We start from the raw sequence: 24491 nt of genomic DNA, 5'->3' as shown, positions 1-24491 counted from the left end.
TTGGCCGGAGAATCATAAAAACCTCTCAGAGATTGGTAACAACTGATCTTTATAGTTTCGCTTTAATATTATGGACCTTTTTAGCAGCTTCGTTCACATGACATTCCCTTGAAAATTGTTCTTTTATGACAACCATAAAATATTTACATATGAAAGAATCAACTCCCAAGAGTGGCATCGCATAGTCTGAAATGTGCACAACAAACAACGAAGCTAAAGAGGTCTATTCCACTGAAAATAAAGATAATATGAAATTTAAAAGAAAATGAAAGGTATAAATAAAGGTAATGCCGGACGAAAATGTCATTACAACTTCTTAAAATCTTGAATATGTAATGATCGAACGTGGCGCAATGATCCCTGGTTGTTCACCGACGTCATTATCATTATAACGTCACAATAGAAATCAAATCGAGAAGACACACGAAGGCCGAGGCGGCGATGGGCTAAAGTTTCTAAGAATGCGCGCGCAAAATTCGAAAATCAGTTTAGAACTGATTAATCAAACGTATAATTTCAATAAGAATATTGTGTGAGCATTGACGAAGTGTTATTCGAGGAGCAATGTCTCAGCGATATGGGAGAAAAATAGCTGGAAAGAGAGGCAAAAAAGATGAATCCGAAGCGCATGATTTTCAGACCTTCGGTGGGTTTAGCAAGAACAGCGATGAACCATTTGGAGTACGAGAAGGTGGGGATGGCCAAGCTTCGCCAGTAAACGAGTGGCCGGATATATCCGATGAAAGCGAACTCCCCCTGACAATACACTCAGTTCCGGTTGGTGGGGTTGATAAATCGAGGTTTGGAAATGAGCTTGGAGGCATAACAGATAGAATAGCAAAGGTATTCCTTGAGTCATATTAGATTGTTATTTTCGCGAAAACTCCAAAAAATGTTACTATCATCAAAGTAGGTTTTACGCACAGGACTTAAGGAAAAATTTATTTAGACTTTCTCAAAGTATTCCTGGTCCTCTTTAGTGCCGTTTTACCGCTCTGTGCGCGCTCACCTTAGGTACATCTTTGAGTGATACTACACAACACGATTTTTGACGCTACTTCACTTTTGCGTTAAAAGTTGTCCTCTTGTAACATCAGTGCGCACGGCTGCACAAATCAATGGCAACAGTTTTAAGAGTTTTGAAGGTCGTTGAAAAACTGTAACATTTTGGCGCAACACAATATCGTTAACACTGATAACCACGCGTCGTACATGTTACACTAGAACAACGTTGCGAATCGTCTCGTGTAACAATCTTAAGATGTTTTAACCTTTATTTCGATTGTCATTATTGCAGCTTTTGCACGAATACGAAGCAGTCTACGATGACGAATCGGTAAGTACAATGATAACAGAAAACCGAGGACGAAAGAAAAATAATAAAATAAAAAATACATGAATTAAAAAAAAAACTGGTCATCGTTAAATAATAACAAGTCGAGCGATCAATGTCCGCCATTTTGGATGACAGAACCCATCATACACATGGATTAAAGACAAAGTCCAAGTCACTGACAGTTGTATTGGTTAATATGAAATTAGTCCCAAAAAAGCCCTCCTCTGGTCATATGAATTTAAAACATCACCAGACAGTTGTGAAATGCGCTATATAAGAACACTGCATTATTATTCATTATTATTATTATATCATATTCAACTTAATTTTTGACAGTATAATGTTTATTTGTTTTTTTTTCATTTCCAGTCTCAAGGATTAGTAGGAGCAAGTGTCACCGGTCAGGTATTAATTAATGCATGCTTCTGGGCAAAAGTCGGATTAATGCAAGATTATCTTGATTCTCAAATAGCTTCGAAATTTCATTAATATTAATATTAAATTCAATATTTATGATTAAGTCAGTCTTACATCAACTTGTCACGGAGTGATAACCCGTTCCAAAGACTCATGAGAGGGTCCTGAAGGTCTGGGAAAATGGGATTTTATGCACTGGGAATGGGATTCACGAACAAAAAACAGTCAATAAATGGGAATGGGATTGAGATTGAGATTTGAGAAAAACATGGGCTGGGATAATGGAATTTGGTCAAAATGGGGGCTGGGAAATGTGATTCTGACCCCCTTCAGGACCCTCTCATGAAAAAAACACTCAAAGCATTTATAAAATAACTGAAGAATCACTTTTATTGCTAACCTGACTTCTTCTTTTCTTGTTGTTCTAGATTTATCTAGATAATATTCTTTCTGATTACTACGCCTTATGCCAAGAACGAGAAGAGGTAAATGCAATCTGTAAAAATGCAAAAATGCAAAAATGCAATGAGGCTTATATATAAGCTTTTAAAAAACACTGAAAGTGTATTTAGGCTTTCCGAGGTTGTGCGGAAAACTGGTAACGAGCAGAACGCGCGCTGAATTATGAGACTGTTGGACGCCATTTTTCTTTTTACCCCATAGGTTCTACTTTTTCAATCAAGTCACATTTATTTTGGTTGTTAGTCTGTTATTGAGGAGAGTTTGCTAAGCTTTTCGCTTTATTGAAAAAATAATCTATGATTCATCGCATGTCCTACTACTCGTTACTGACCAGTTTTCCGCAAACCTCGAAAAGTCCAATTACTATGATAGAAGTATTTGCAAGCTATGATTTCTTTTATTTTGACAAAGTACTAATGTCTAAAACGTCAGTCAAGTTATAGTTTTTTTGCACGGTGTTCAAGCTTCCTTATTCACTCGCTATGTTTTCTTTCATTTATTCATTCTTATTTTCCCCAGGTTCTCGAGTCACTACATGACGTGAGTATTTCTTTTCTGCGGTCTCTTGTATCCTCTTTTTATTATTATATTCGTGAATTTTCCACTCTTTAACCAATAATCTTCCGTTTCCCCGAACTATCATTTATAGCAGATAATAAAAAAAACAAGTAAAAGTTGGGTTTTAAGAAGGGAAGATCAGCAAAAAAAATATATCACATATATCATATCTCCCTCTCCCATCCCCCTATAACAAATATTAATTTGAATTCAATTACCTATGCATGTCCTGCTAATTTCGCGTCGCGTTCGACTATCTCCCAGCCCACCCCCAATATCGTTCCCAGGGGTGTTATTTCTTACTGCGCATGCACAGCGATGAAATTTCGTCGATCATGCGCAGTAAAAAATAATGGCTCTGACAACGACACTACTTCCCATTTATTGTATGAAATAATCTCATGTAATCATAATAATTCAAGAGAACATGAAGGACGCGTCCTTTGTGGTCTCTTGGATAAGTAAATATCTATTTTCTCCAGTCACTAGACTTGGATGAAGATGAAATACTGGATCGGGTAAGTATAACCATACTTTGCATTGTACTACGTATCAAACCCTACTATTTAGTTATTATTTATCATCACCATCACCATCACCATCACTATCACGACCACGACCACCATCACCATCACCATCATCATTATCATCATTATCATCATTATCATCATTATCATCGTTTTATTTTTATGATTCAAGCTTGAAAGAATGACCAAGAAAAATAAGGATGACATTGAAGGCTCAGATCGTGTAGTCAAGTAAGAGAATAATTACACTAGAAATGGTGCTCGTTTGTTAAAAAAGAAATATTACACACCATGGAAATCTATTTCAACGTTAAGACATGTCGCATAAAACTGTTGCGAAGAGGGAGCTAGGGGTTGGTACCGTGAGAGGGTTGCAGTTTGAAGTAGTTGTTGATCAGTTAGGGAGTTCCACCTTCTCAGATAGAATATATTCTAATGTATTTGGTCTTTACTTTGATTAGAGAGACTTTTGATCAAGCAAAACAGAAATTCGAGAGATTGAGGGAAATGAACAAAGAAATGATGCTTTTGTCCAGGCAAGGAAAAGATGTCAGTGAACTGGAAAAGTAAGTAATAATTAAATCGAAAAGTACACCTAAAACTGTCGTTTATACATTCAAGAATCGATGCTCGGTTTATCTATGAAGTCACTTCATTTTTTGACACTAATATGACGTCACTTCATTTTTTCTTGATCAACGTTGAGATGACGTCATTTTAATTTTAAACAATGATATGACGTCACTTTATTTTTCACTGCAAACATGACGTCACCTTTCCCCATTTCCATCCCTTGATTCACCCTTGCCTTACAAATTTTCTTGCTATGTTTTATGATAAAATATCATCTGACATATTTTATTCTAATTAATGATGAACAGAGAAAAGAACGAACTTCAGGAAGAGCTTCTGATGTACAAACGAATGGCCGTGCAACAAAAAATGGGCAGTATCTCCAAATCAAGTAAGACTAAGTATTTCATAGTGTTCTTTACATAAGGTTTTATATTATAAAGCGCATTGAGATCTTTTAGGAATGCGCTTACTAAGAATATTATTGTTAGTATTAATATTAATATTAGTATTTATATTATTATTATTATTATTATTATTATCATCATTATTATTATTATTATTATTATTATTATTATTATTTAGCATAAATAGAGGGTTTACACAGCAGCCATATTTAACTATATATATTTTTTCCTCTTGGGTGAAAAACTTTCTTCATGAACAAAAACTGGAATGTATGTCCAGGAAATTCAATGCATTCAAAAACCACCAGGTGTGCCGAAACTGTGGACTTGTTTATGTGGCTTCTGTGCTCCTCTTTGCTCGCCAAATGGTTGTTGACGTTAGAAATATATAATCAACAGGAAGAAAGAGTTTACTCAAGAAGGACGAAAGCCTACAGTGGAAACTTGTAGCAGGAGAAATGCTTGATATTGTCAAGTGCATTAAACTGGAAGGCAAGACAGGTAATGCTCAACAGGGGAGGACTGAGTAATGTTTTAACCAGTTAAACGAGAGAGGGGGCGAAGAAGAGTACAATAGGAGGAAAGTGAGAATAGGTGAATAATCGGATGTTGGGAAATGAAAACGTGCAGCAAGAGGAGACAAGATACGAAGGAATGGAAAATAGAAGGAAGGAAGGGCAATGGAATGGGAAAGTGGAATGTGTGGAAGGAGGAGAGCAATATTAGAAAATTGAGGGGAGGGGAGGGATAAAAATAAACCGGGATTGGATGGGAAAGAGATGGAATGGACTAATCATTTTTGGAGCTCATTTTAAACGCCTTATACTTGTTTCAGATAAGGTTCAGCTAGAAAAAGATTTAAACATGATTATACTGGCGATGGGTGGTCTAAACGAACAGATTGAAAAGTAAGTTTGAATAAGGTACACAATAAGAAATTTCTGGAAACAAAGCTTAACATTTATATGTTTTTGAATACTTAGGTTGAAGATTGAACTGTCAGCAAGTGAAGCGGTATGTGCTTTTAAACTTTCCATAGTATTGTATATTTATGTATATATTTTGAATATGTGAATGTATACATAAATAATTGTATATATTGAAGTCTCTTGGTGCTATTGACCACCTATCGAGCAAGGTACTGGCCCAACCACGTGGTTCAAGGGTGGCTGGTGACTAACCACCCCTCTTTGTAGGAATAAAGGATATGTTAAAACCTAAGAAGCGCTGTGTGAAATGCCTTTCTAGGTAAAAGCCTACCCCATTAAAATCTTTCTAGATCCGCAATTGTGACTAGAAAATTTTCATCTATGCAAATAACTATTTCGTTATCGCTAATAATATCAGTACTATTATTTCACTGCAGAAAGTAAAAAAGCTTCAGGAAGAGAAGACCAATCTGCAACAGCAGAATACGATGAAGGAGCAAGAACTAAAGGACAAGATTCTGGAAATGAAGAACTGCAGGAAGGTACGTAAATTTACACTACAGACTGCGCGAATGCTTTACCTTTTCTTCCTTCAGATAAATTTTTAAGGTGGATGTAACTTCTGTTAGGGGTAACGTGGGAATCTAGCTAGCCTTGAGGGACGACCGCGCGTCCTACGCGCATTTCGACGCGAAACTTTCAGTTTCACAAAGTTCATAACTTCCGAGTATAACGAGAGTATAATGAGAGTATAACGAGAGTATAACGAGAGTCTAACTAGAGTTGGGGGACGAGCACGCGCGTTTTGGCGCCAAATTAGTTCACGCCAAACCTACTAGCGTAGACGCCACTTCCATACATTTCTATTTTTTATTTCTAATTCTAGTGGCGTGCACCAGCGAAAACTCGAAACCTTTGATCGCAGAACTGGTATATACGTTCCGAGTATCATAAACTACACTGTTATCACTTATAGAATCACTCTTGTATCTGTATTCCACATTTTTAGCTTATCAAGAAATTGGAAGAAGAGAAAAAACAAGAGACAGAGAAAGCTTTGGTTAAAGAACAGGAAGAAGATAAAGCAAAGGTTGGTTCTGTTTAAAGTCTTGATGCTTATCAATTACCTTAGGCCCCGTCCACACGTATCCGGAAATTTGCGTATAAATTGTACCCGCAAATTTTTTTTTGCGGATACGGGTTGCGTCCGCACGTGTCCGGAAATTTTTGTATCCGTATCCGGAAATTTTCAAAAACGGTCTCCAGAGTGGACATTTTCGAATACGCTCCGAATACGGATACGTGTGGACGGTCGTCTCCGCAAATTTTCGAATACGCTGATAATAAGAAAAACTATCCGTCAAAGGGACTAGACACTAGCGTGCATCGGGACGGATCAAGAAATTTCCGGATACGTGTGGACAGTGAAAACAATTCGAATATGCTGCGTGTGGACGCGAACATTTTCATATCCGCAAAAAAAAATTTGCGGATACAAAAATTTCTGGATACGTGTGGACGGGGCCTTATTTGCTTCAGCCTAACTACGTTTTGTCCATTTCAGACCACGCGTTATTCTCTTGAGAATAGGTTTCTTGGTTTGAGTTGTATCCATCTTCATCTTTTCTCATGTGCAACTGCTAAAAAAGAAATAATACTCTAGGGAATGACACGTGGTGTGAAATGTAAAAACATTGAGCCAAAGAGAGTCTTAAACTTTACCCCCACCCCCTCTAATAACACTTCCATTCCAACACCTGTTCTTTCCCAGCACTACATGAGTAACAATTAAAACCTGTGATCTTATCGGTGTTACAGGCTAAAGAAGAAGAATTCAAACGACCAGATACTTTTGATGATATTATGCAGGCGCAGTTGAGGGACCAGAAAAACAAGGCTTTGAAATTAGAAGAAGTGAGCAAACAAAACATGAGGCCATTTTGTTTAGTGGTAGACCAAAGACAACACAAAAAAATATTTCAACCTAATGTTTAAAATTGTTTGTATTTATTTATTTATTTGACCGATTAGTAGTTTTAGACTAAGACCATTAAACCTCTCGCCCTTATGGTCTACGAGTCAATAGCCCATGAGGCGAAGGGTTTCGGATCTAACTGTTAAGTATGAATGTAGATAAGTACAAATATTATTAACATTACATACCGTTAGAGGTTCAGAGCCTGTGTCTCCAATTATGTTTGCTGTTCCTTTTTTGTTATTTTCCATTGGTCAGCCATTCCTTTTTCTTCCAGCAAAATAAAGAGCTTCTGGCACAAATAGAAAGCTACAAACAAGAAGAGCAAGCAAGAAAGGTTAGTGCACAAATACTTGATAAAAATATAGGTAACTAAAAATGTAGCAGCCCTAATGGACAAGCCAAAGTTTTTGTTTTCTTATGTTAGGAAACAGAAAGCAATTTAGCTCAGATGTTGTCAATACCCGGCATGGCAGACTGTTCCACCTGTCAGCTACTGGGTCGACAGGTTCTTACCAGCAGAGAAGAAATAACCCTTCTCACCTCCAAGGTAGAGGAACTAGAACAACAGCTTGCTGAGTTACGGGAACAGCTGACGCAAGCGCAGGAGGTACGTATGTGAATGACGTCATTTACGATGTACAATATGACATCATTACTGTGTACAGTATGTCGTCAGAGAATAGATTTCACTTCTCATCTCGTCATGTCTAGTTTTATGTAAGTTGATATAAAACAAGTGTGGCTTGTTGGTGAGTGACAATGAAAACATTTATATACTTGTATGACGTCATTATCGTGTATAGTGTGACGTCATCACTGGTTGTGAGTATGTGTGATGATACAAGCATTGATTGTTTGGTGAATGATGAGGTTTATATATTATTATGTTTTTCTTTTTCACAGGAGTTAGAGAACGCAATGAAATCTCAAGTGGATGTAATCAAGAGAACAGAATTTATCGAAGGACAAGAAGCTACTTCAGGAACTCCTTCACCTACCCAAGGTATTTATATAGTTGCCAAGCTACTGGAGAGGTCTTTATTTAGAGGGTGATGGGAAGTGGTGAAAAAGGATAGACATAATAGCACACTTCGCAATAAGCAAAATTTCAAAAAAATGATTCCATAAATGGTTTGTCTAAAAGTAGCTTTTAGCTATGAACATTGATGTTAAATAAAGGTTATTCTATTTTATCGTACTGGTTGGTGGTAGACGGTCGTGAGAGAGAGAGAGAAATTAAGCGAAATCTAATTAGATAAGACTTGGACTGCTTGGAAAACTATATATTTATTTAGTCAGACTCGTATCCAGTCGCTTCTCTATCTCCTTCGCGCGCATTAAAAAACCTTGAGTGACGACTGGGTACGAGTTTGTTATTTAGATAATCTGAGGTACGTTTTAAATTTTAGAAGTTTCACCTGAGAGTCCAGAGATTAAGATCGAGTCACCTAAACCAGAAAAGCACAAAAAAGCAGGTAAACCGGTCAGGAAATCAAAACTAAAAAAGGAAACTGATTCCAAGAGAAAATCAAAGGAAGCTAAACGGAAGGTGACTGAAGCCAAAACCAGCGATGGCCCATCAAAGGCTGCCAGCGAGGAAGAGTCGAAGTCGTCAGAAGAAGAAATCCAAGAAACTGAAGAAGGAAAGGATATCGATGGAACTGGGAAAGAAGAGGATGAAGTGGGAGAAATGGGAATGGAAGAAATGGGAATGGAAGAAATGGGAATGGAAGAAAGGGGAAAAGAACAAGAAAGGGCTAAAGAGGAAGGAACGAGGAAAGAAGAAGAACCAAGAAAAGAAAAGAAGACAGAAAAAGTAGAAAAGAAAGACAAAGAACACACATTAAAGGGTGTAGGGTCAAGACAGCATGCAGATGAGAATTCTCATTACGTCAAAGTCAGGGAAGCAAAAATGGTTACTTTATGCGACACGGTAAGTTCATTCCCACGGATGCAAAATCTGCTTATCGCTCTAAGGGATTCAGTTTCAATCATTCAATCTTTCGGCATTGATAACCCCCAAAATAATATTTGTCATTTTATTGGACCTCTGGCTACAGCCCTGCATCTATTTACCGAACTCCTAGACGAGAATGCATCCTTTTTCTCGAACTTAGAAAAAGCCCATGTTGGTCGCCCATTTAAATAAAAGGAGAGTTATGGAAAATCTTTCAATTCGTAATGACTTCTTTGAAATAGGAATAAAGTTTTCTTTGCACTACAGGGCACTCAAACAGGATATCAGGATCGCTTGGCAAGTATAAGCATGGGAGGCACTAGACGTGACTCACTGGCCTCGTGGATGGCGTCTAAAGATCGAAAACACTCCCTGGCAGATGCCATAATGTCAAATGCTCCTCCTAGTGTAATAGACCAAGAAACGTCTATAGCTGCAAGTGTCATCAATGAAGAGGTAAATCTGATTTAATTATTTCGGCTTTAAGTGGAACAGAATTTATGTTTTAAGATATTTCTAGAGTCGAGAGACAAACACATAGCGGACATGTTGGTGGTATTGACAATGGAAGCTAATGAGAAATCTCTTGTTAAAGACCACCAATATGGCCGTAATGACGTGTCGTGCAAACGAAGATCAGCCGTAAAATACCGCTTTGTTTGCAGACTCGTTTACCCAGGGTGAGTCTCATATTAGCGTCAAAATCTTCACAAATACCAACTGTAAAGTCAAGAATGCACAACGTCAACAATACGAATACTTTGAAATTCAAGGGACAATCACTGGAACAATGAATATTATAAAAATTGCAAGGGCGTAGCCAGAGGGCAATAAAAAAGCAGCTTTTTAGAATGGATATGGTATTTTTTTAAAAAACGTAAAATGTTATGCCTGTTTTTATATTTATAAAAAATAAAACGTAAAACATAAGGCCGCGTTTTTTTTTGGTTCGGCGTTTCGGGGCGCAAACAAAATGGCGGATTTTTAAATTTTCCCCTCCCCCTTACCCTCCCTCGGAACATCCTGGCTACGCTCCCGAATTCGAAACTGAAGTATTTTTTTGACAGAGACAGAAACGAATGGAAAACGAGGCGATAAAAGAAATTTTGACTATATTTACTTACTCTCTTCAGGCAGACCGGTTGTGTGAAGAGATCTGTAATTTCATGGAATTCGGTTACGATCTCCTAGATCAAGAAGGTGAGAGTTGTTTCTTGGAAGTTAAGGAACTTTACCTCTGGGATGACTTTGAAAATCATATTTTCTCTATAACAGAAAAATTGCTGGAGTCACAAGCAACCAAATATCTTGGCGAAGAAGGAGGAGTTGATGATGTTCCAGTCCTTAACGAGGTAAGATGCACCCTAGGATTCGTGGCCTATTGCGGTTTATGCAATCGTGAACCTTAGCTTATGTATATCTCAGTTAAATGGGAAATCGTATACCGTTGGTTTAATCTACTTTTTTACGCAGCTCGCGCAAGGCCATGGACACGATACTCGTGCAACAAGTGATCGACGTCAAAGTATTTTCAGTGATGTTCTTGCAGCCAGTGATCTTCCTCCAGCTCCTTACAGCAATGCTTTTCCTTCAAGAGATCGTCGACAAAGCATACATAGCGATGCTTTACCGACTTCGAGAGATCGTCGACAGAGCATTCATAGTGATGCTTTACCGACTTCGAGAGATCGTCGACAGAGCATTCATAGTGATGCTTTACCTACGAGGAATCGGCGTCAAAGCATCCACAGTGATGCTTTACCTATGAGGGATCGGCGTCAAAGCATTCATACCGATGCTTTACCTGCCAGAGAACGACAGCAAAGTTATTTTGGCGATGCCTCCCCGGTTTTAGATCGTCTACAAAGTTTATATGATGTCATCCCGGTTGGAGATCGTATGAGAAAACGAAGTAACATTTTGCAGCTAGACCTTCATCGCGATGGACCGATGCACGAGCAACATGGTATTATGGCAGCTGATCGGATTGGTCTACTTGGGACTGATGCTTTACCAGAAGTGGAAGACAAAACTATCGAAGACAAAAAGCATGGTAAGTAAAATATTTCTTTTAAAGATATCCATAGAAACTTTGACCTTGCAGTGTAGTGTAGTGTAGTGTAGTGTGGTGTGGTGTGGTGTGGTGTGGTGTGGTGTGGTGTGGTGTGGTGTGGTGTGGTGTGGTGTGGTGTACACATATTATATGTTAATAGCCTTTTAATAATCGGTTTTAATTAGAATTTTTAAGGAGAGGTCAAGGAGTAAGAAAATTATCTGAAGATCGAATAAAGAAGCAATTCGCCTCAATGGCTCAAGCTGCTATCAATAGTAAGTATGAGTTTGGATTGCCACTAGAAGAAAATTGTTGTCTTTGGGTTGTCCTTGGGCTTCCTGTGTTGGTCCATAGATTGAGACGAGGATCATGGTAATCTGTAACATGATATTTGGTATTTTCTTCCAGTCATTAAGGATACGGGTGATGCCCTTCAGTATCAGCTAAACGAAAGGGTAAGTAAAGAGGTCTCTAGTTATTTTTTTGAGGTTTCATGACGGCATCATAAATAGTTTAGCACCGGTTACCTTAGTACCAAAAGTTATAATATTAATTTTTCATGCTTTTGGACACTATTTATGTCTTTATTAACTCAGCGAGTTAGGCCTTAAAATTATAAACTAATCTCCTCCCTAAAGACATGCACTTTATTTACAGCTTGGACATTATGAAAAGTTTTACGAGTTGTGGAAACAAACTCGCAAGGTATGCTGAAAATAGAGTAAGCCATAATTATACACTTCATGTCGCAAAGTCAATCAGTGTTGCAACATTTATTTTTTTCTCATAGGCTCGCCGCCGCTCAATACGACGGGAACCCGTAGCAGGAAAGAGTGTAAGTAGTCAACCGAAAGAAAACATAAAGTTAGGATCAGGTCCCACGTCGAACTTCACACGATGAGCCAAACCTAATTGAAACAATAGATAACGAAGCGGTCTTCCTTGATGTCATTATAAAAAAATATATTATTTATTTATATTATGTTTTGTACATATTTTTCTTTTATCTTGTAAGCGCATTGAGGCTTGCGAAATGCGCAAGAACTGTTAATTTATTAAAATAAATTAAATTAAATTCATTAGGTTCGGCTCATCGAAGATTAGATTCATAATGTATTGTGAAATAGACCCCTCTAAGAATTATCATGGATTCGAGTCTAACAGGGGGAAAATGATAAAAATACGTCGAAAAAAATGTAATTTTTAAAATTTTTGCTCGTATTAGCCCCTCATCCAAGATAATTTGAAAGGGGTCCTTGATTAGATTGTCAAGTGCTACTGAAAACGAAAGAAATAATTACGGAATGCATAGCGTAAACACCTCATAACTTAAGTAGTGTAACTGGAGTATGACGTAACAATATTGTGTTCTCTTTGACTTTCAGGTGATACAGTCAGAACCGGAAAGGTCGGTCCATACGGTTATTTGTTTGTTTGATAATTTCCTTATAGTTGGTTTGTTTTCGTTTAGTTTTTTTAAACATTTCGTTTTAAAGAACAAATAAAACATTTAATTTACTCTTGGCGGTCGAAAAACTGTAGCATTGAGTTTTGCTTGGAACACACTACAAATTGAGGCGTGGTATTTTTGATTTTTTGCGGGTGTAGGTGCCTGGTGGGCGTTGCTTAACTTTTAATGTATTCAAACTTATTCAAACAGAAGTTAGAAACTAACTCTTTCTTAAGGCAACGAGTGAATAAAAACAACTTACACCGTGTGAATAAGGTTGTATCAATGCTGACGTTTCGGATGTCACTCGAGTAAACTGCGGCGAAGGCCTCACGCTCGAAACAACACATGAAACTTTTTCACATGATGTTTACGTTTTACTCCTTATTCGCTTATTGCATACACCGAATTGAAATATGGCGACCAATTTGAATAACTGCCTCTCTTACATACGAAAACGCTTTTATTTTTCCACGTGAACACTAGTCAGTCAACAACAACAGGTATCCCGTATTCAAATTGGTCGCCATATTTTGATTTGGTGTATTCAACACACCAACACAATCCTAATCAATAACCGCTACTTATTCTGAAACATTTGTTTCGTTTGGTTATTTTATCAGTACCGTGAAAGTCTGTCATAGTTCAGTTTCTATCTTTTATCTTAAGGTATGTGAAGTCGAGAGGAGAAGAAGAAGAAGATGAAACAAAGGATGAGGCAAGTCAAATTAAAAGAAAAATTAACATTTATTAGTATAAATACACAGGTGATTATTGAAAATCTCGCGCGCTGATTGGTCGAGAAACTCAGATTATCACACGATATCACCTCCAGCGATAATCCAAAATGGCGGCCAGCCGCTTTGTTGCTGTTACCTGAACAAATGTGTCTTTTATCTTCTTTTTTCCCCTTTTTTTGAAAGAATGACCTGCGTATTTATACTAAAACAATTTTATTCACCTCAGGTTCAGTGAGTATCGGGAATAATAACCTCAACTTCGTTTTGGTTATTATTCCCCGATATTCACTTCGCCTTCGGCGAATAATTGTTAATTATTTAAGTTTCGCTCTTTTTTTGAAGTAATGCTTTTTTTCATACTACAGGAGACTGATATAGTACTTCCTCTAATTAGCAAAGTTGAAAGTATAGAAACGCCTATCGAACAAGGCTTTATGATGATTGGTTCCAGTAAGAAGAGCAAACCACAGACACCCCCTCCAAAAATTCCACCGGCAAGAAAACGTGGTAAACCAAAAGTTATGACGCGCCAACAACAGATGATGAAGCAGAAAGCTCTTCTTGAGAGAGCTCGTATTGTAGAAACGAAGGGAGATACGCAAATTCTTACAGTAGAATCAAGTGGACATCAAAACCCGAAGTAAGTTATTATGACTATCAGAAACTTATCCTTGATATTCCAACAGGAAGTCACTCTTTATTTATATCAAGAAACCATCTTTACCTCCCCTCCCTCAAATTACATGCGTCATGCAAACGGTATTAGAATCCCCTAGGGAGGGTAGCCATAAAAGATGGCATGAGAAAAGAAGTTTCATCAATTTATCTACGGGCGAATATTTCAGTCCACGAAGAAGTCACCAGCTGTGTTACGAAATCATTCACGCATGCTATCGATATCAGGCATTATGCAATTCAATACTCTCTTGTGCAATTTCATTCCTCAAATTTCGGGTCGAGCCAAGGGATTCTAACTATTATCTTAGTAGGTAAGTCTAGGTTATATTATAAAATGTTGGTTGTAATAATGGAGTAAAGTTTTAAACTCACCTCAAACGTTTCGTGTTTCCAGGTCTCCACATCGTGCTCCGAAAGAAGGACAACGCAAACCAGCAGCTACGACTCCCAACCAGGCGTTCAATCTCCCATTCATTGCTCAAGGTCTTAGCAAACGTGAAGAACCAACCGATAATAAAACTATCATACCAAGACAGTTATCAACGGCTGAAAACGTGCAGAAGGTAATGTTGAAAGTCGGAACGACTCTTGTCTTTACTGCTCAAAGTTCAATCTCTTTGATTCCACCAAGCATTCATTAAAGGAAATAAATAAATCTAGTGTGCGAATGCCCATGAATATGAAAGGTTTAGCAATCCAGTCCCTCCTTTTTTGACTAGAAGCGAGAGAATCTACATTTTTACGCTTCTTCACCTCCTTTATTGTTTTTAATGGCGTCCAAGGTGCTTCAAAAAATATGGCGCGAAAATTAGACGCGTCCGCACTTTGAGACACAGGTAGCCCAAGTGGAGTTTTTTTTTTTTACAAGGGGATCTGAATATAATGACTTTCAGATAATGATTAATATTTAGAATTTTTTACTACTTTTCAGTCGTTATCCTCTTGGGACAAGCAAGGAATCCAGAAATACTATTCAGCAAACGATGTTCCAAAGAATAAATCAGAAATAAAAACTTCTTTCAGGAGCCGAAAAGCCAAAAACAAACTACCGAACCTTAACATAAGTAATCTCTTCGGTTCTTTTTGACAACTTCAAGCTAATATCAAATCACTGTAAACACTTGACTACACGTAACTTGATCGTCAAGGCAACCATTTCTCCGCCGCAAAAATGGCTGCCGAAATAACTGGCTTGAACGAGAACAGCAATCTGAAGAACAATCGCAAATTCTCTTGTAACTAACTCAATGAAGCGCTTGATAAAAAGCGTCAATTGGTACTTGGTTAAGGAACTAACAATCTAAAATTAAAACTGGAAATGATATTCAGATACATTCATATATGTGAACAAAGTCTTTTAATATAATTGTTTTTGGATATGACATTAACTTAACTGAGTTTGTCAAGTATACAAGTGCTGTATTGTTTCATATACGACTAATTATCAACTTTGAGAAATTAAAGACACATTATCATTATAATCCTTTGTAGCTCACACAGGAGACGTTTTGCTACGATTTTTCACCCCAAGACAAAATTAAATGAAAAACAGGTTCAGAACTGAAGGAAAAGAATTATTTTAACTGATAGAATACTCTGTTTTCATCTTCTTGATTTGTGTAACAAATATAATAAACATCTTCGTAGATGTTCCTATCAAAATTTTGTATGTGCAATGTTGCTTAATTATTATCTAAGATACGAAAATATTATTTGGTAATGTTATAATCAAGGATATATTTATTCACGTTGTGAATGCACACTTTCCTTGTTCTCATTGTCCACTCATTCCTTACGGGCCGCCATCAAGCAAAAGGGGACTGGGTGGATATATAGAGGTTAGTTACGCGTTAAGAGCTTGATATCGTTTTTGGTTGGATATATAGAGGTTATCACGTGTTAAGAGCTGGATATCGTTTTTATTCACGAGTTTCCATGACATCGCGAACGAGTGAGCGAGCGATATCAGATGGGAGACGAGTGAATAAACAAGATATCCAGCTCTCAAGTGATAACCTCTATATATCTCTTAGCATGTGATAATTTGTTTATTATACATTTAGGGTCGATAAAGTGACAAAATTTACAATTTCCAGTTTACCGTGAAGTGATATCGTATCACTTCACTGATATGGTTTTTATTCACGGCTTTATTACACTGATATCGACCGTAAATGTGTAATAAGACCATTAAGAAAGTATTCTCTTGAACCAGATTTCATATATTTTCCACCATTCTCGTACCAAGACGCTACTTATTAGTCAACTCGTCAAATGAGTAGGATCTTGGTAAGAGAATATAGTTTTTCATTAAGGAGGCTTATTACTTGCCCCTGGCCAAAAGTATTGCAGGCTCTGAGAGCAAGGAATTACACATTGTTACGCATAGTGAAGTCTAAATTATCAAACCTAGCAATGGATACAATATTGCGCAGTATTGCCATGTACGTTTCAGACGAATTCAGTCTAGATGACCTTCATTCAAACTGTTATGCTACGAATGGTAAAAAATGTCTGACGTCACTCCCCGGAAGATCGAGGGGAGAAAGAGTGGAAACCAATTTTGGGAACTCTCAATAAAGAGCATCAACACTGCACTACTTCACTCAGGAAAAAAAAAAGGGGATCAAATGAACATTTTGTTGCAGAAAAGTTCAAACAGTTGATTTCTTTTTCGACAACATTTTTCAAATCCCTTATAGAGTTGTTTCAGTAAACCCGTGAAAAAAGATTATCAATTTGATAGGCATTAGAAAGTAACACGTTTTAGTGTGAAAAACAATTCAAATCTTATCGATACCCTGAAACAACCTCTGGGCTGATCAAAATATACACCGATTATTAGGGATAGGTTGGCTTGAAACGCGAATTTTGGCAAGCACGTACGTAAGCATTTTAAAAACCATATTTATAAATCAACGCTGCGAGCCTTAAATGCCTATGCAAGATCATTTTTCACAGGTTTATTGAGACAACTAATAATGCGCACACTCGATGCATCTATACACTCTTCTAGTCGTGTTTAAGTCCGAACTACATCGCGTACTTTTATAATTACGTAACTATATTAAAGCCTCGCTCAATTTATCAATCAAAGTAACTGATATGTAAGTTTCTGAGATTTTTTAACCAGGTCAAACCTCTTGATTCTTTCTGTCACATTGTGATTAAGTTCTGTAATTCTTTAGCTGTTGAGGCGAATATGTCCATGGTTGAATTCTTTGAACGCACTACAACCCTTAGGAATTTTTACGATCAGCCAAAGCCTTCATTTAGACATTCTATTTCCTAATCACATGTATCTGTGAAAAATAAAAAGAATGGTCATTTTGTGCACTTGCGCTCCCCAGCACTGTCTAAGTTTGGTTTTGTAGTTTTCAGTGTACAGATGGTAAATCTGTAGTGCTACTATGAATAATGACACTGAGATAGTCAGACAGACAGACCTCAACACAATAAGAGGACTATTAGAGACCTTTAGCGCGACGTTCTTGCTAGCCCCTCAAACTGCAGTTCGACGTCAGGCGTTTTCGGTCAAACTTTCACTCACATTTAGCAAGGCGTCATAACGAAGTTGAGAATTTCATTTATCCTGAGCGTTTCTCTGTGTTTGCGGGCGTTTTTCTGGGCCTGGTCCCTAGCGGTTAGCGGCTAATCTGATGCTAAAGGTCTTGATTAACGCGACCCAACTCACATGTTCAGATTTTTGATGTTAACAATAAAAGATATTTTGTAGTTAGATTGAATAAAAGGGAGTGTGTATATACTTACACGAGTTGCTTACGTCTATAACCAGAGTTTCACTTCCGGTTGTTGCTTTGTCTCTCTCTTAGGCATTTCTTTCATCAATCTTTTGTCCCATCCAATACTTCTTTCCTGGTCTTGGTAATACCCTCCCATGCCTCTTTCATCCATCATATGCCTGTTGTCTCCTTCTCTTTCCATATCACGTCTGTTGCCTCTCATCTTCCTTTCGTCAAAGGAATGTCTCTCCTGCTTATTTCTTCTCATGTTGGCTCGTTCTTCATCTTGTCTTCGTCGTAATTGTGCTTCGTCTTCCATACGCCTTCTGTTGTCCACTTGCCGACCATCATCGTACCTACTAGGTTCTTCATCTCTTGTACTTCGTTCATCTGACGAGTATCTATCAAGCGATCCAACAGAACGTCGTTGTCTTTCCATAGGAGTCATTTCTTCCACCGGTTTCCACATAGTTCCTCTTTTCACACCATCATCTTGGTCAAAGCCCAAAGGCACTTCTTGTCTGTATTCCGAAGGCTTCACCGCTTTTACTTCTCTTTCTTCTTGATATCGTTGTTGCAGTTCTCTGGGGTAGATAAAGCCATCATGGTATCCATTGGGGTACCCGTTGGGTTCTTCTGGGTGACTTCTTCTATCTCCTCCACTAAAGGACTTTGATCTGCCAACTTCGACTGGCTTGAACGTCCTGTCGTCGAACACTGAATCATCATGGGAAATCATTGTGGGTTGGGCACGTTGCACGACTGCTGTGGAATCACGTATAACAGCTCTTATGGGGACGAGTTTTCCTATTGGTACCCTCATGGAGTCTTGGTCTACTTCTCTTGGCCATGGTTCCATACCTCTAGGCGAGACGGGCCTGAATGCTCCAGAACGTGGCTCCGAAGTATCCAAAATTTGTGGAATTTGAGGATAAGCTGCTTGAACTTCGTTAGCCTCCAACGTGACTGCCACAGGAGAACGGTTTCGTTCATATTCGTATGGAAACGCTTCTGGTGCGCTTTGAGCAATCACGTCCATATCTGGAGATATATGGTCTTCACCTGGTATCCCGTCAATTAAGTTAGGATGCTGTAACGTTGGAGTCTCGGAGGCATCAACCTTGACAGCCAGTGGAACGCCCACTAGTACTGTACCAGGAAGTGGTTCTACCTGGAATTCATACTGAGACAGCGTTCTTCCTTTACCTTGAAATCGGTAACCACTGCGCTGCTTGCTTCGCACAAGAACACCAAGTACTATTTCTGGGAAGCAAATAACATCGACGATAAGTGTTGATGTCTCTTTTGGAACTGGTTCGGGAGGCAAGACCCATGGAGATACTCCGTCGGGCACGGATTCCTCGAGAACTGTTTCTGTTACTTGAATCTTTTGAGGCTCAGGAATTGGTTGATTTTCAAGTTCCTTGATGCGTAGCAGTAGCTCTTCGATTTCTTTACTTTGGTCTCTAGTCTTCGCGGTTTTGAGCTCAACTTCGTGGGTAAGAATAATGACTTCTTTTTCCAGATCTTCAATCTCTGCCTGTAGTTTATCACGAGTCTTGCCATCATCACTTGCATCCATCAGTAGTTTCTTCAATCGTATAATCTCTTCTTCAAGCTCAACGATGCGCCGTTTTAACTTGTCAATCTCCTCCTTGTCGCCTATGCTTACTTTCTCTATTCGTACTTCTAGTTCTTTGATTTTGACCTTGTAGATGCGTATTTCTTCTCTAAACCTTTTCTCATCATTGTTACTGTGACTGATTTTGATTTCTAATTCTGCTACCTTCTCTGCTGAGATACGCAGCTCTCTCTGCAGCTCACTCTTCTCCTTGTACAAGGAATTCTTCTCGTCGTCCAGTTCTTCGTACTTGAGTTTCAACGATTCGTACCTCTGCGGCCATTCCTCTCCGTCGATACCATTGAGCTCATTCCTCAACCTTTCTACCTCCTCTTCTTTAGCCTTTAGCTTTTTCTTTACCTCGTTTATTTCTAGATTCGAGGTTTCGCTTCTCGAGTTTCTTTCATACTCTCTTATTTGGATTCTCAAGGTATTGATCTCAATGTTTAACTCATCGTTTTGTTTCTTCGTCTTTGATAATCTTGAGCGGATATTTGTCAGCTCATCATCTGCGTCGACATAATCTTTATGAAGCCTTTCTTTCTCTCGCTTTATCATGTCACGGTCGCGCTCCAGACTGTCAAACTTAATCTTCAAGCTGTTGTACTGGTTCTTCCAATCATCATCTCCTTTCCGCTTATCCAGTTTTCTAAGCCGTTCAATTTCTTTCTCGTCTTCTTTAGCTTTCTTTTCGAGATCTGCAATCTTGGCTTTTAAAACTTTGGTTTCTTTTTCCAGTTCCGCGGTCTCGTTAATGGACAAGTCGTCAGCGTTCTTCAGCTCATCGCTCAGGAACCGTACCTCGTCTTCCAATTTTTTGATCTTCTTATGAAGAGCGTCGTTTTCATTGGACAGTTCTTCATATTTTCCGTCTTCAGGAGCTGTTTCTAGGAGCTTTTCAAGTTCACCGATTCGCTCCTTGTAGCGGTTTTCGTCTCGTCTCAGTTGGCTTATTATCAACTCCTTCTCGACGCCCTCTTTGCGAAGAGTCTCGCACCGCTCCTCTAAAATAGTGATCTTCTTGGTCAGCTCCTCGTACATTGTGTCATACTTTTGTGTCATCTTCTTCAACTCATCCTCAAGCCTTTCCTTCTCCTTGTTTGCGTCCTCTAAATCAAGTTTTAGTCCCTCTAGGTCACCAGTCATGTCAAAGTCAGGTGCGCTTGCTGCTACTGGAGCTTCTTCTACAACAATAGGTTTCGACTTCAGTTCTTCCAGCTCGATTCTTAATTGTTCATTCTCATCTTTCACCTGGTTCAGATCTTCTGCCAACTTCATGTAAGAAGCTTTGCCGCTTTCGAGAGTTTCTGTCAAAGAGTCAAGCTCATCCTCCAGTTTCTTGTTGTCTTCTTCCAACTCTTTCAGTTTTCTGTCTTTTTCTTTTATCTGCTTTTCTAGCTCCCTGATACGATCCTTCAGCTCATCTACTTTCTTCGAGTTCTCATCAGCTCTTGATTTCGCGTCCTTCAGCTGCTGCGCTAACCTTTCTTTTTCTCTGGTCAAGTCTCTCACTTCGCGTTCAAGTTCGGAAATCCTATTCCTCTGCTTTCTCTCCTTGCTGCTCAGCTCATCATTCTCCTTTTGCAGCCTCTCGATTTTACGTCTCAAATCGTTGACATTCCTTGTTTCATCATTGAGTTTGCGCTCAATGTTCTCCTTTTCCTTCAACAAGGATTTATAGTTGGTCTCATATTCCCGCATTTTTTCCAGTTTTGCTTTCAAATCCTCGATTTCTTTCTTGAGTCGGGACTCCACGTCTTCCAGCCGGTTCACACGGCTTGCGAGCTCATCTTTTTCTTTTGACACTGTCTTGTATTTTCCTTTCCAATCTTCAATCTCATCTTTGAGCTTTGCTTCCTCGTCCTCCAGGGCGTGAACTTGATCAAGAAAACCAGAGTTTTCGGCCAGCAATTCGTCATACTTTGTTTGCAGTTCTCGATATTTCATCAAGAGCCCATCATGGTCATCTTGTAGCGCGTCCAAGTCATTCATACGCTCTTCTAATTTGCCAAGGTCTTCTTCGAGCTCTGCTTTCTCTTCCTCAAGTTTACTCTTTTCGATCAGGAGTATCTCGATTCTCGCTCGTAGATCTTCGTTCTCTTTCTTGAGCTCAAATCTTTCTGCTTGAAGTGTTTCCAGATCTTGGAGTCTTGCTTCCAGACCACTGAGCTCGTTGAAGATTTCTTCTTTCTCTTTCTCGAGAGTTCCCTTTTCTCCGTCGATTTCATCGCACTTCGTTTTGAGAGATTCGATTTCCTTTAAGAGATTTTCTTCCCCGAGGGCTTTATCTTGACGTAAAACTTCGCATTCTTGAGACAGCGATTCACTTTTTTCAGCATGAATCACGAAATCCTCGTGTTTCTTTGTCAGTTCAAGCTTTAAGCTCTCCAATTCTTCGGTGTGTTGGAATCTCAAATGAATCAACTCTTCCTCCTTGATTTCCAGCTTGCTACGTAGTCCCGTACAAGTTACTTCGTACTCATTGATGCGGTCACGCAACGAGTTGAGCTCAGCATTGGTTCGTTTCTCGTATTCTTTCTGTTGCGCATCCAGGCGTCCGATCTCTTCATTAGCATGCTCTTTAACGCGTTCCAAGACAATAATTCTATCGTTGAGAAGACGATTATTTTCTCTCTCTTCATCTAATTCTTTCTGTAGATTTTCAGCTTGTTCTAACTTAACTTTCAATATTCTGTTTTCCTCTACCACGGTCTTGAACGTTATCTCGTGTTTTGACACGATGTTTTGGTAAAGAAAGGTCGCATCTTTCAACATCGAAAGCTTTTCTTCGGTGTTTTCGCACGCTCCATGAAGATGATTTAGCTTGTCCCGGGTCCCTCTCAGCTCTTCTTCCAGATCAAAAAGATTCCGCTGAGCTTCTTCAAACTTTAATTTGAAGTTTGTCTGGTCTTCGCTGTACTCTTCCACCACTTCTGTCTTATGGTGAACTTCTGTTGTAGTGTTGGTGTCGCGAGATACTTCATGAGTTTCGATGTTTGGGTCATCGAGATCAAGCAAGTACTGTCTCTTACGTGGATTTTGGCTTTCTGATTCCATATTTTTCCGTCGTTCAAAAAGAAACAATGACAATCTCGCGAGCCTATGATGTACTTCTGTACAAAGAATCTTGTACTTTCACGAACTTGTCTATAGTAAGAAAACACCAACTACTGAAGACGAAAACAATACAATTACCAGTCAAATAAAATCCTAAGCAATAAATTATGAATAATAATAAAACGAGAAATCTTGAACCTATTTTTTATATCCTATCAATTTGGGTTCGAGACTATAAAGATGCTCAAAAATGTCAAACACTTCCTCTGGATAATATCTTTTTTGACATTTTCCTTGACCGATCATACAACTCTTATAACTGAACTGGAACAGTATGCTATCCGTTTTTAATGCCTTTTGACGATATCTTAAAATAAAATAATTTTCGACAGCATATTATTGAACCAAAGTAAGACTATTTAATAGCAATTCCGAGCAGTAGCTTCACTCTTTATTTGAAAATTGTCGACTCGGGTTTCAAGACGGTTGAACGGCGTTTCCCGCGAGGAAATACTTCTCCAAAACAACACTAATCCGACACATAATCAAACCTCTAAAAGCGATAGTAGAAAACTTGGTTTTAAGATTTAAAAAATAGGCATATTTTTCGCTGGAAGGAAGCTCATATCGACCATTATGTTTACCTTAAGCGGAATGATCAACTAAACAAACGTAAACACAAATTTGTTACTCACAGTCGAGTGTGATGTCCTTGGTTACAATGCGGTTTGTGTGGTTACTATAAGCTTCTTCAAAAGCCTCGAGCAAGGCCACTAAACTCCAAGAATCGTAGCGTCTTCTCCTCAGCGAAATGGCCTCCAAACTATTAATAGTGATTGCTATTGTAAGTCAGACTAGAACGCTATGGCAGATTTGCATACATCAAGCGTCAACAACGTCACGCCTTTATTAATAATAAGAAACCTTGTAGTCCAGTCACGCGTAGAAATGACTCGCTTCTGAACTAACGCTCAATATTTGGCAGTCTTAGATTACAGAAATACCAAGTTTGATAGATGTTAAATGAGAGTCATAGGTTACTGCTTCTAATTTCTACGAACTTTTCTTTAAAAGAGCTTTAAAATGTTTATTTTCAATATCTTTAGTCCTAATTGTGAAGAAAAGAATAGAGCGAAAAAGATGCTTTGTTTTGACTGCTTCAGCCGTGATGAAATTTTACAACAGAATCAACTAGAAAATAAAAGACTTTTTGTTTGATAGCGGTGGGATGATTAAACGTAATGACAAAACCATTTTCTCCCACGAATAAGTACTTTGACTAATTCTTACTTAAGGAGTCACACAACTAATTTCATAACTTCTAAAACAATAATCATAAGACATAATAAAATTCCTCATAATTAATATAAGTGAATGTTACTTAATAAAACAAAAGAATAAATAATTTGTAGTCATTATTGTCTTTTTTTTTGCTTAATGTTGAATTTAATTACAATATGAACGAGAATTTAAACGAAAACTTCTGATGTTTTGGCCCCACATCAGGAAAATAAACATCTGAATGTTATCTTGTGGCTTAATGCTAGGCTTATAACTGAGAAAACCAGCACGAAACAATTAAATGATATGCATGACTCCTAAGATTTACACAAAATATCTTAAATACTTATTACTGAATTCTAAAGCATCAGTTATATATATGTATACATATCGTAACATCTTCCAAGAGAGTGCGTGGAGCTAGTTCTGATATCATTTAATCTTTTAAATGGAATGTTATTTACGGCAGCAAGCAAAACTCTTCAACGTAGAGGAAATTACCATTGTAAATTTTATTGCTGTCAAGCTTAAAACGGACGAAAATTAGGGATTAGTTTTGCTCGCACTCGTCCATTATCTTTATTTTTATCCAACTAATTACTTAATAAACAAATAATTCAAGTTATATTTTTAAACTTCTGTCTATTATTTCAACAACTTTTTCATTCCAGTCAAATTAAAAATCATACTATCTCATATAAATTATAAATTATTAAGAATAAAT

The 24491-nt window shown here is 38.1% G+C and overlaps 2 protein-coding genes across 3 annotated transcripts; one reads left to right on the top strand and one right to left on the bottom strand.

Moving 5' to 3' along the window:
• Positions 1 to 67: 67 nt before the first annotated feature.
• On the top strand, positions 68 to 15414 carry LOC116295327 (uncharacterized). The gene is made up of 32 exons (XM_031703112.2): positions 68 to 843; positions 1298 to 1336; positions 1706 to 1741; positions 2182 to 2238; positions 2735 to 2755; positions 3256 to 3291; positions 3473 to 3531; positions 3762 to 3866; positions 4182 to 4264; positions 4680 to 4781; positions 5116 to 5188; positions 5264 to 5294; positions 5647 to 5751; positions 6219 to 6299; positions 7028 to 7123; positions 7462 to 7521; positions 7612 to 7794; positions 8091 to 8190; positions 8597 to 9120; positions 9412 to 9600; positions 10278 to 10344; positions 10420 to 10496; positions 10618 to 11197; positions 11383 to 11472; positions 11606 to 11652; positions 11855 to 11902; positions 11988 to 12032; positions 12583 to 12605; positions 13317 to 13365; positions 13753 to 14027; positions 14460 to 14628; positions 14997 to 15414. Exons 1-32 carry the CDS (start codon positions 565 to 567, stop codon positions 15150 to 15152), a joined length of 3885 nt encoding a protein of 1294 aa, XP_031558972.2. The 5' UTR covers positions 68 to 564; the 3' UTR covers positions 15153 to 15414.
• LOC116295300 (uncharacterized) lies at positions 15406 to 23382 on the bottom strand. Of its 2 annotated transcripts, none has more exons than XM_031703081.2 (3): positions 23182 to 23382; positions 17837 to 22599; positions 15406 to 17367 (listed from the first exon to the last, which is right to left on the bottom strand). In XM_031703081.2, the coding sequence occupies exon 2, from the start codon at positions 22484 to 22486 to the stop codon at positions 17852 to 17854; it is 4635 nt and encodes a 1544-aa protein (XP_031558941.2). In that variant the 5' UTR covers positions 22487 to 22599; positions 23182 to 23382; the 3' UTR covers positions 15406 to 17367; positions 17837 to 17851. The 2 variants fall into 2 exon arrangements, with proteins under 2 accessions (XP_031558941.2, XP_031558942.2); XM_031703082.2 differs by having other exon boundaries at positions 17837 to 22596.
• Between the last annotated feature and the right edge of the window lie 1109 nt (positions 23383 to 24491).

The sequence above is a fragment of the Actinia tenebrosa genome, unplaced genomic scaffold (assembly GCF_029948245.1).
Source record: "Actinia tenebrosa isolate PJP-AT-01 unplaced genomic scaffold, QUT_ActTen_1.0 PGA_scaffold0__85_contigs__length_37466705, whole genome shotgun sequence".
In the NCBI taxonomy this organism is placed as follows: Eukaryota; Metazoa; Cnidaria; class Anthozoa; order Actiniaria; family Actiniidae; genus Actinia; species Actinia tenebrosa.
This window is presented reverse-complemented; position numbering and strand designations above follow the sequence as displayed.

Excerpts from the sequence above, each read along its gene's own strand:
- LOC116295327 (XM_031703112.2), top strand. The coding sequence starts at position 565 with ATGTCTCAGCGATATGGGAGAAAAATAGCTGGAAAGAGAGGCAAAAAA. Across the intron at positions 1,337-1,705 it reads CAGTCTACGATGACGAATCG|TCTCAAGGATTAGTAGGAGC; the intron begins GTAAGTACAATG and ends TTTCATTTCCAG. Across the intron at positions 6,300-7,027 it reads AGGAAGAAGATAAAGCAAAG|GCTAAAGAAGAAGAATTCAA; the intron begins GTTGGTTCTGTT and ends TCGGTGTTACAG.
- LOC116295300 (XM_031703081.2), bottom strand. The coding sequence starts at position 22,486 with ATGGAATCAGAAAGCCAAAATCCACGTAAGAGACAGTACTTGCTTGAT.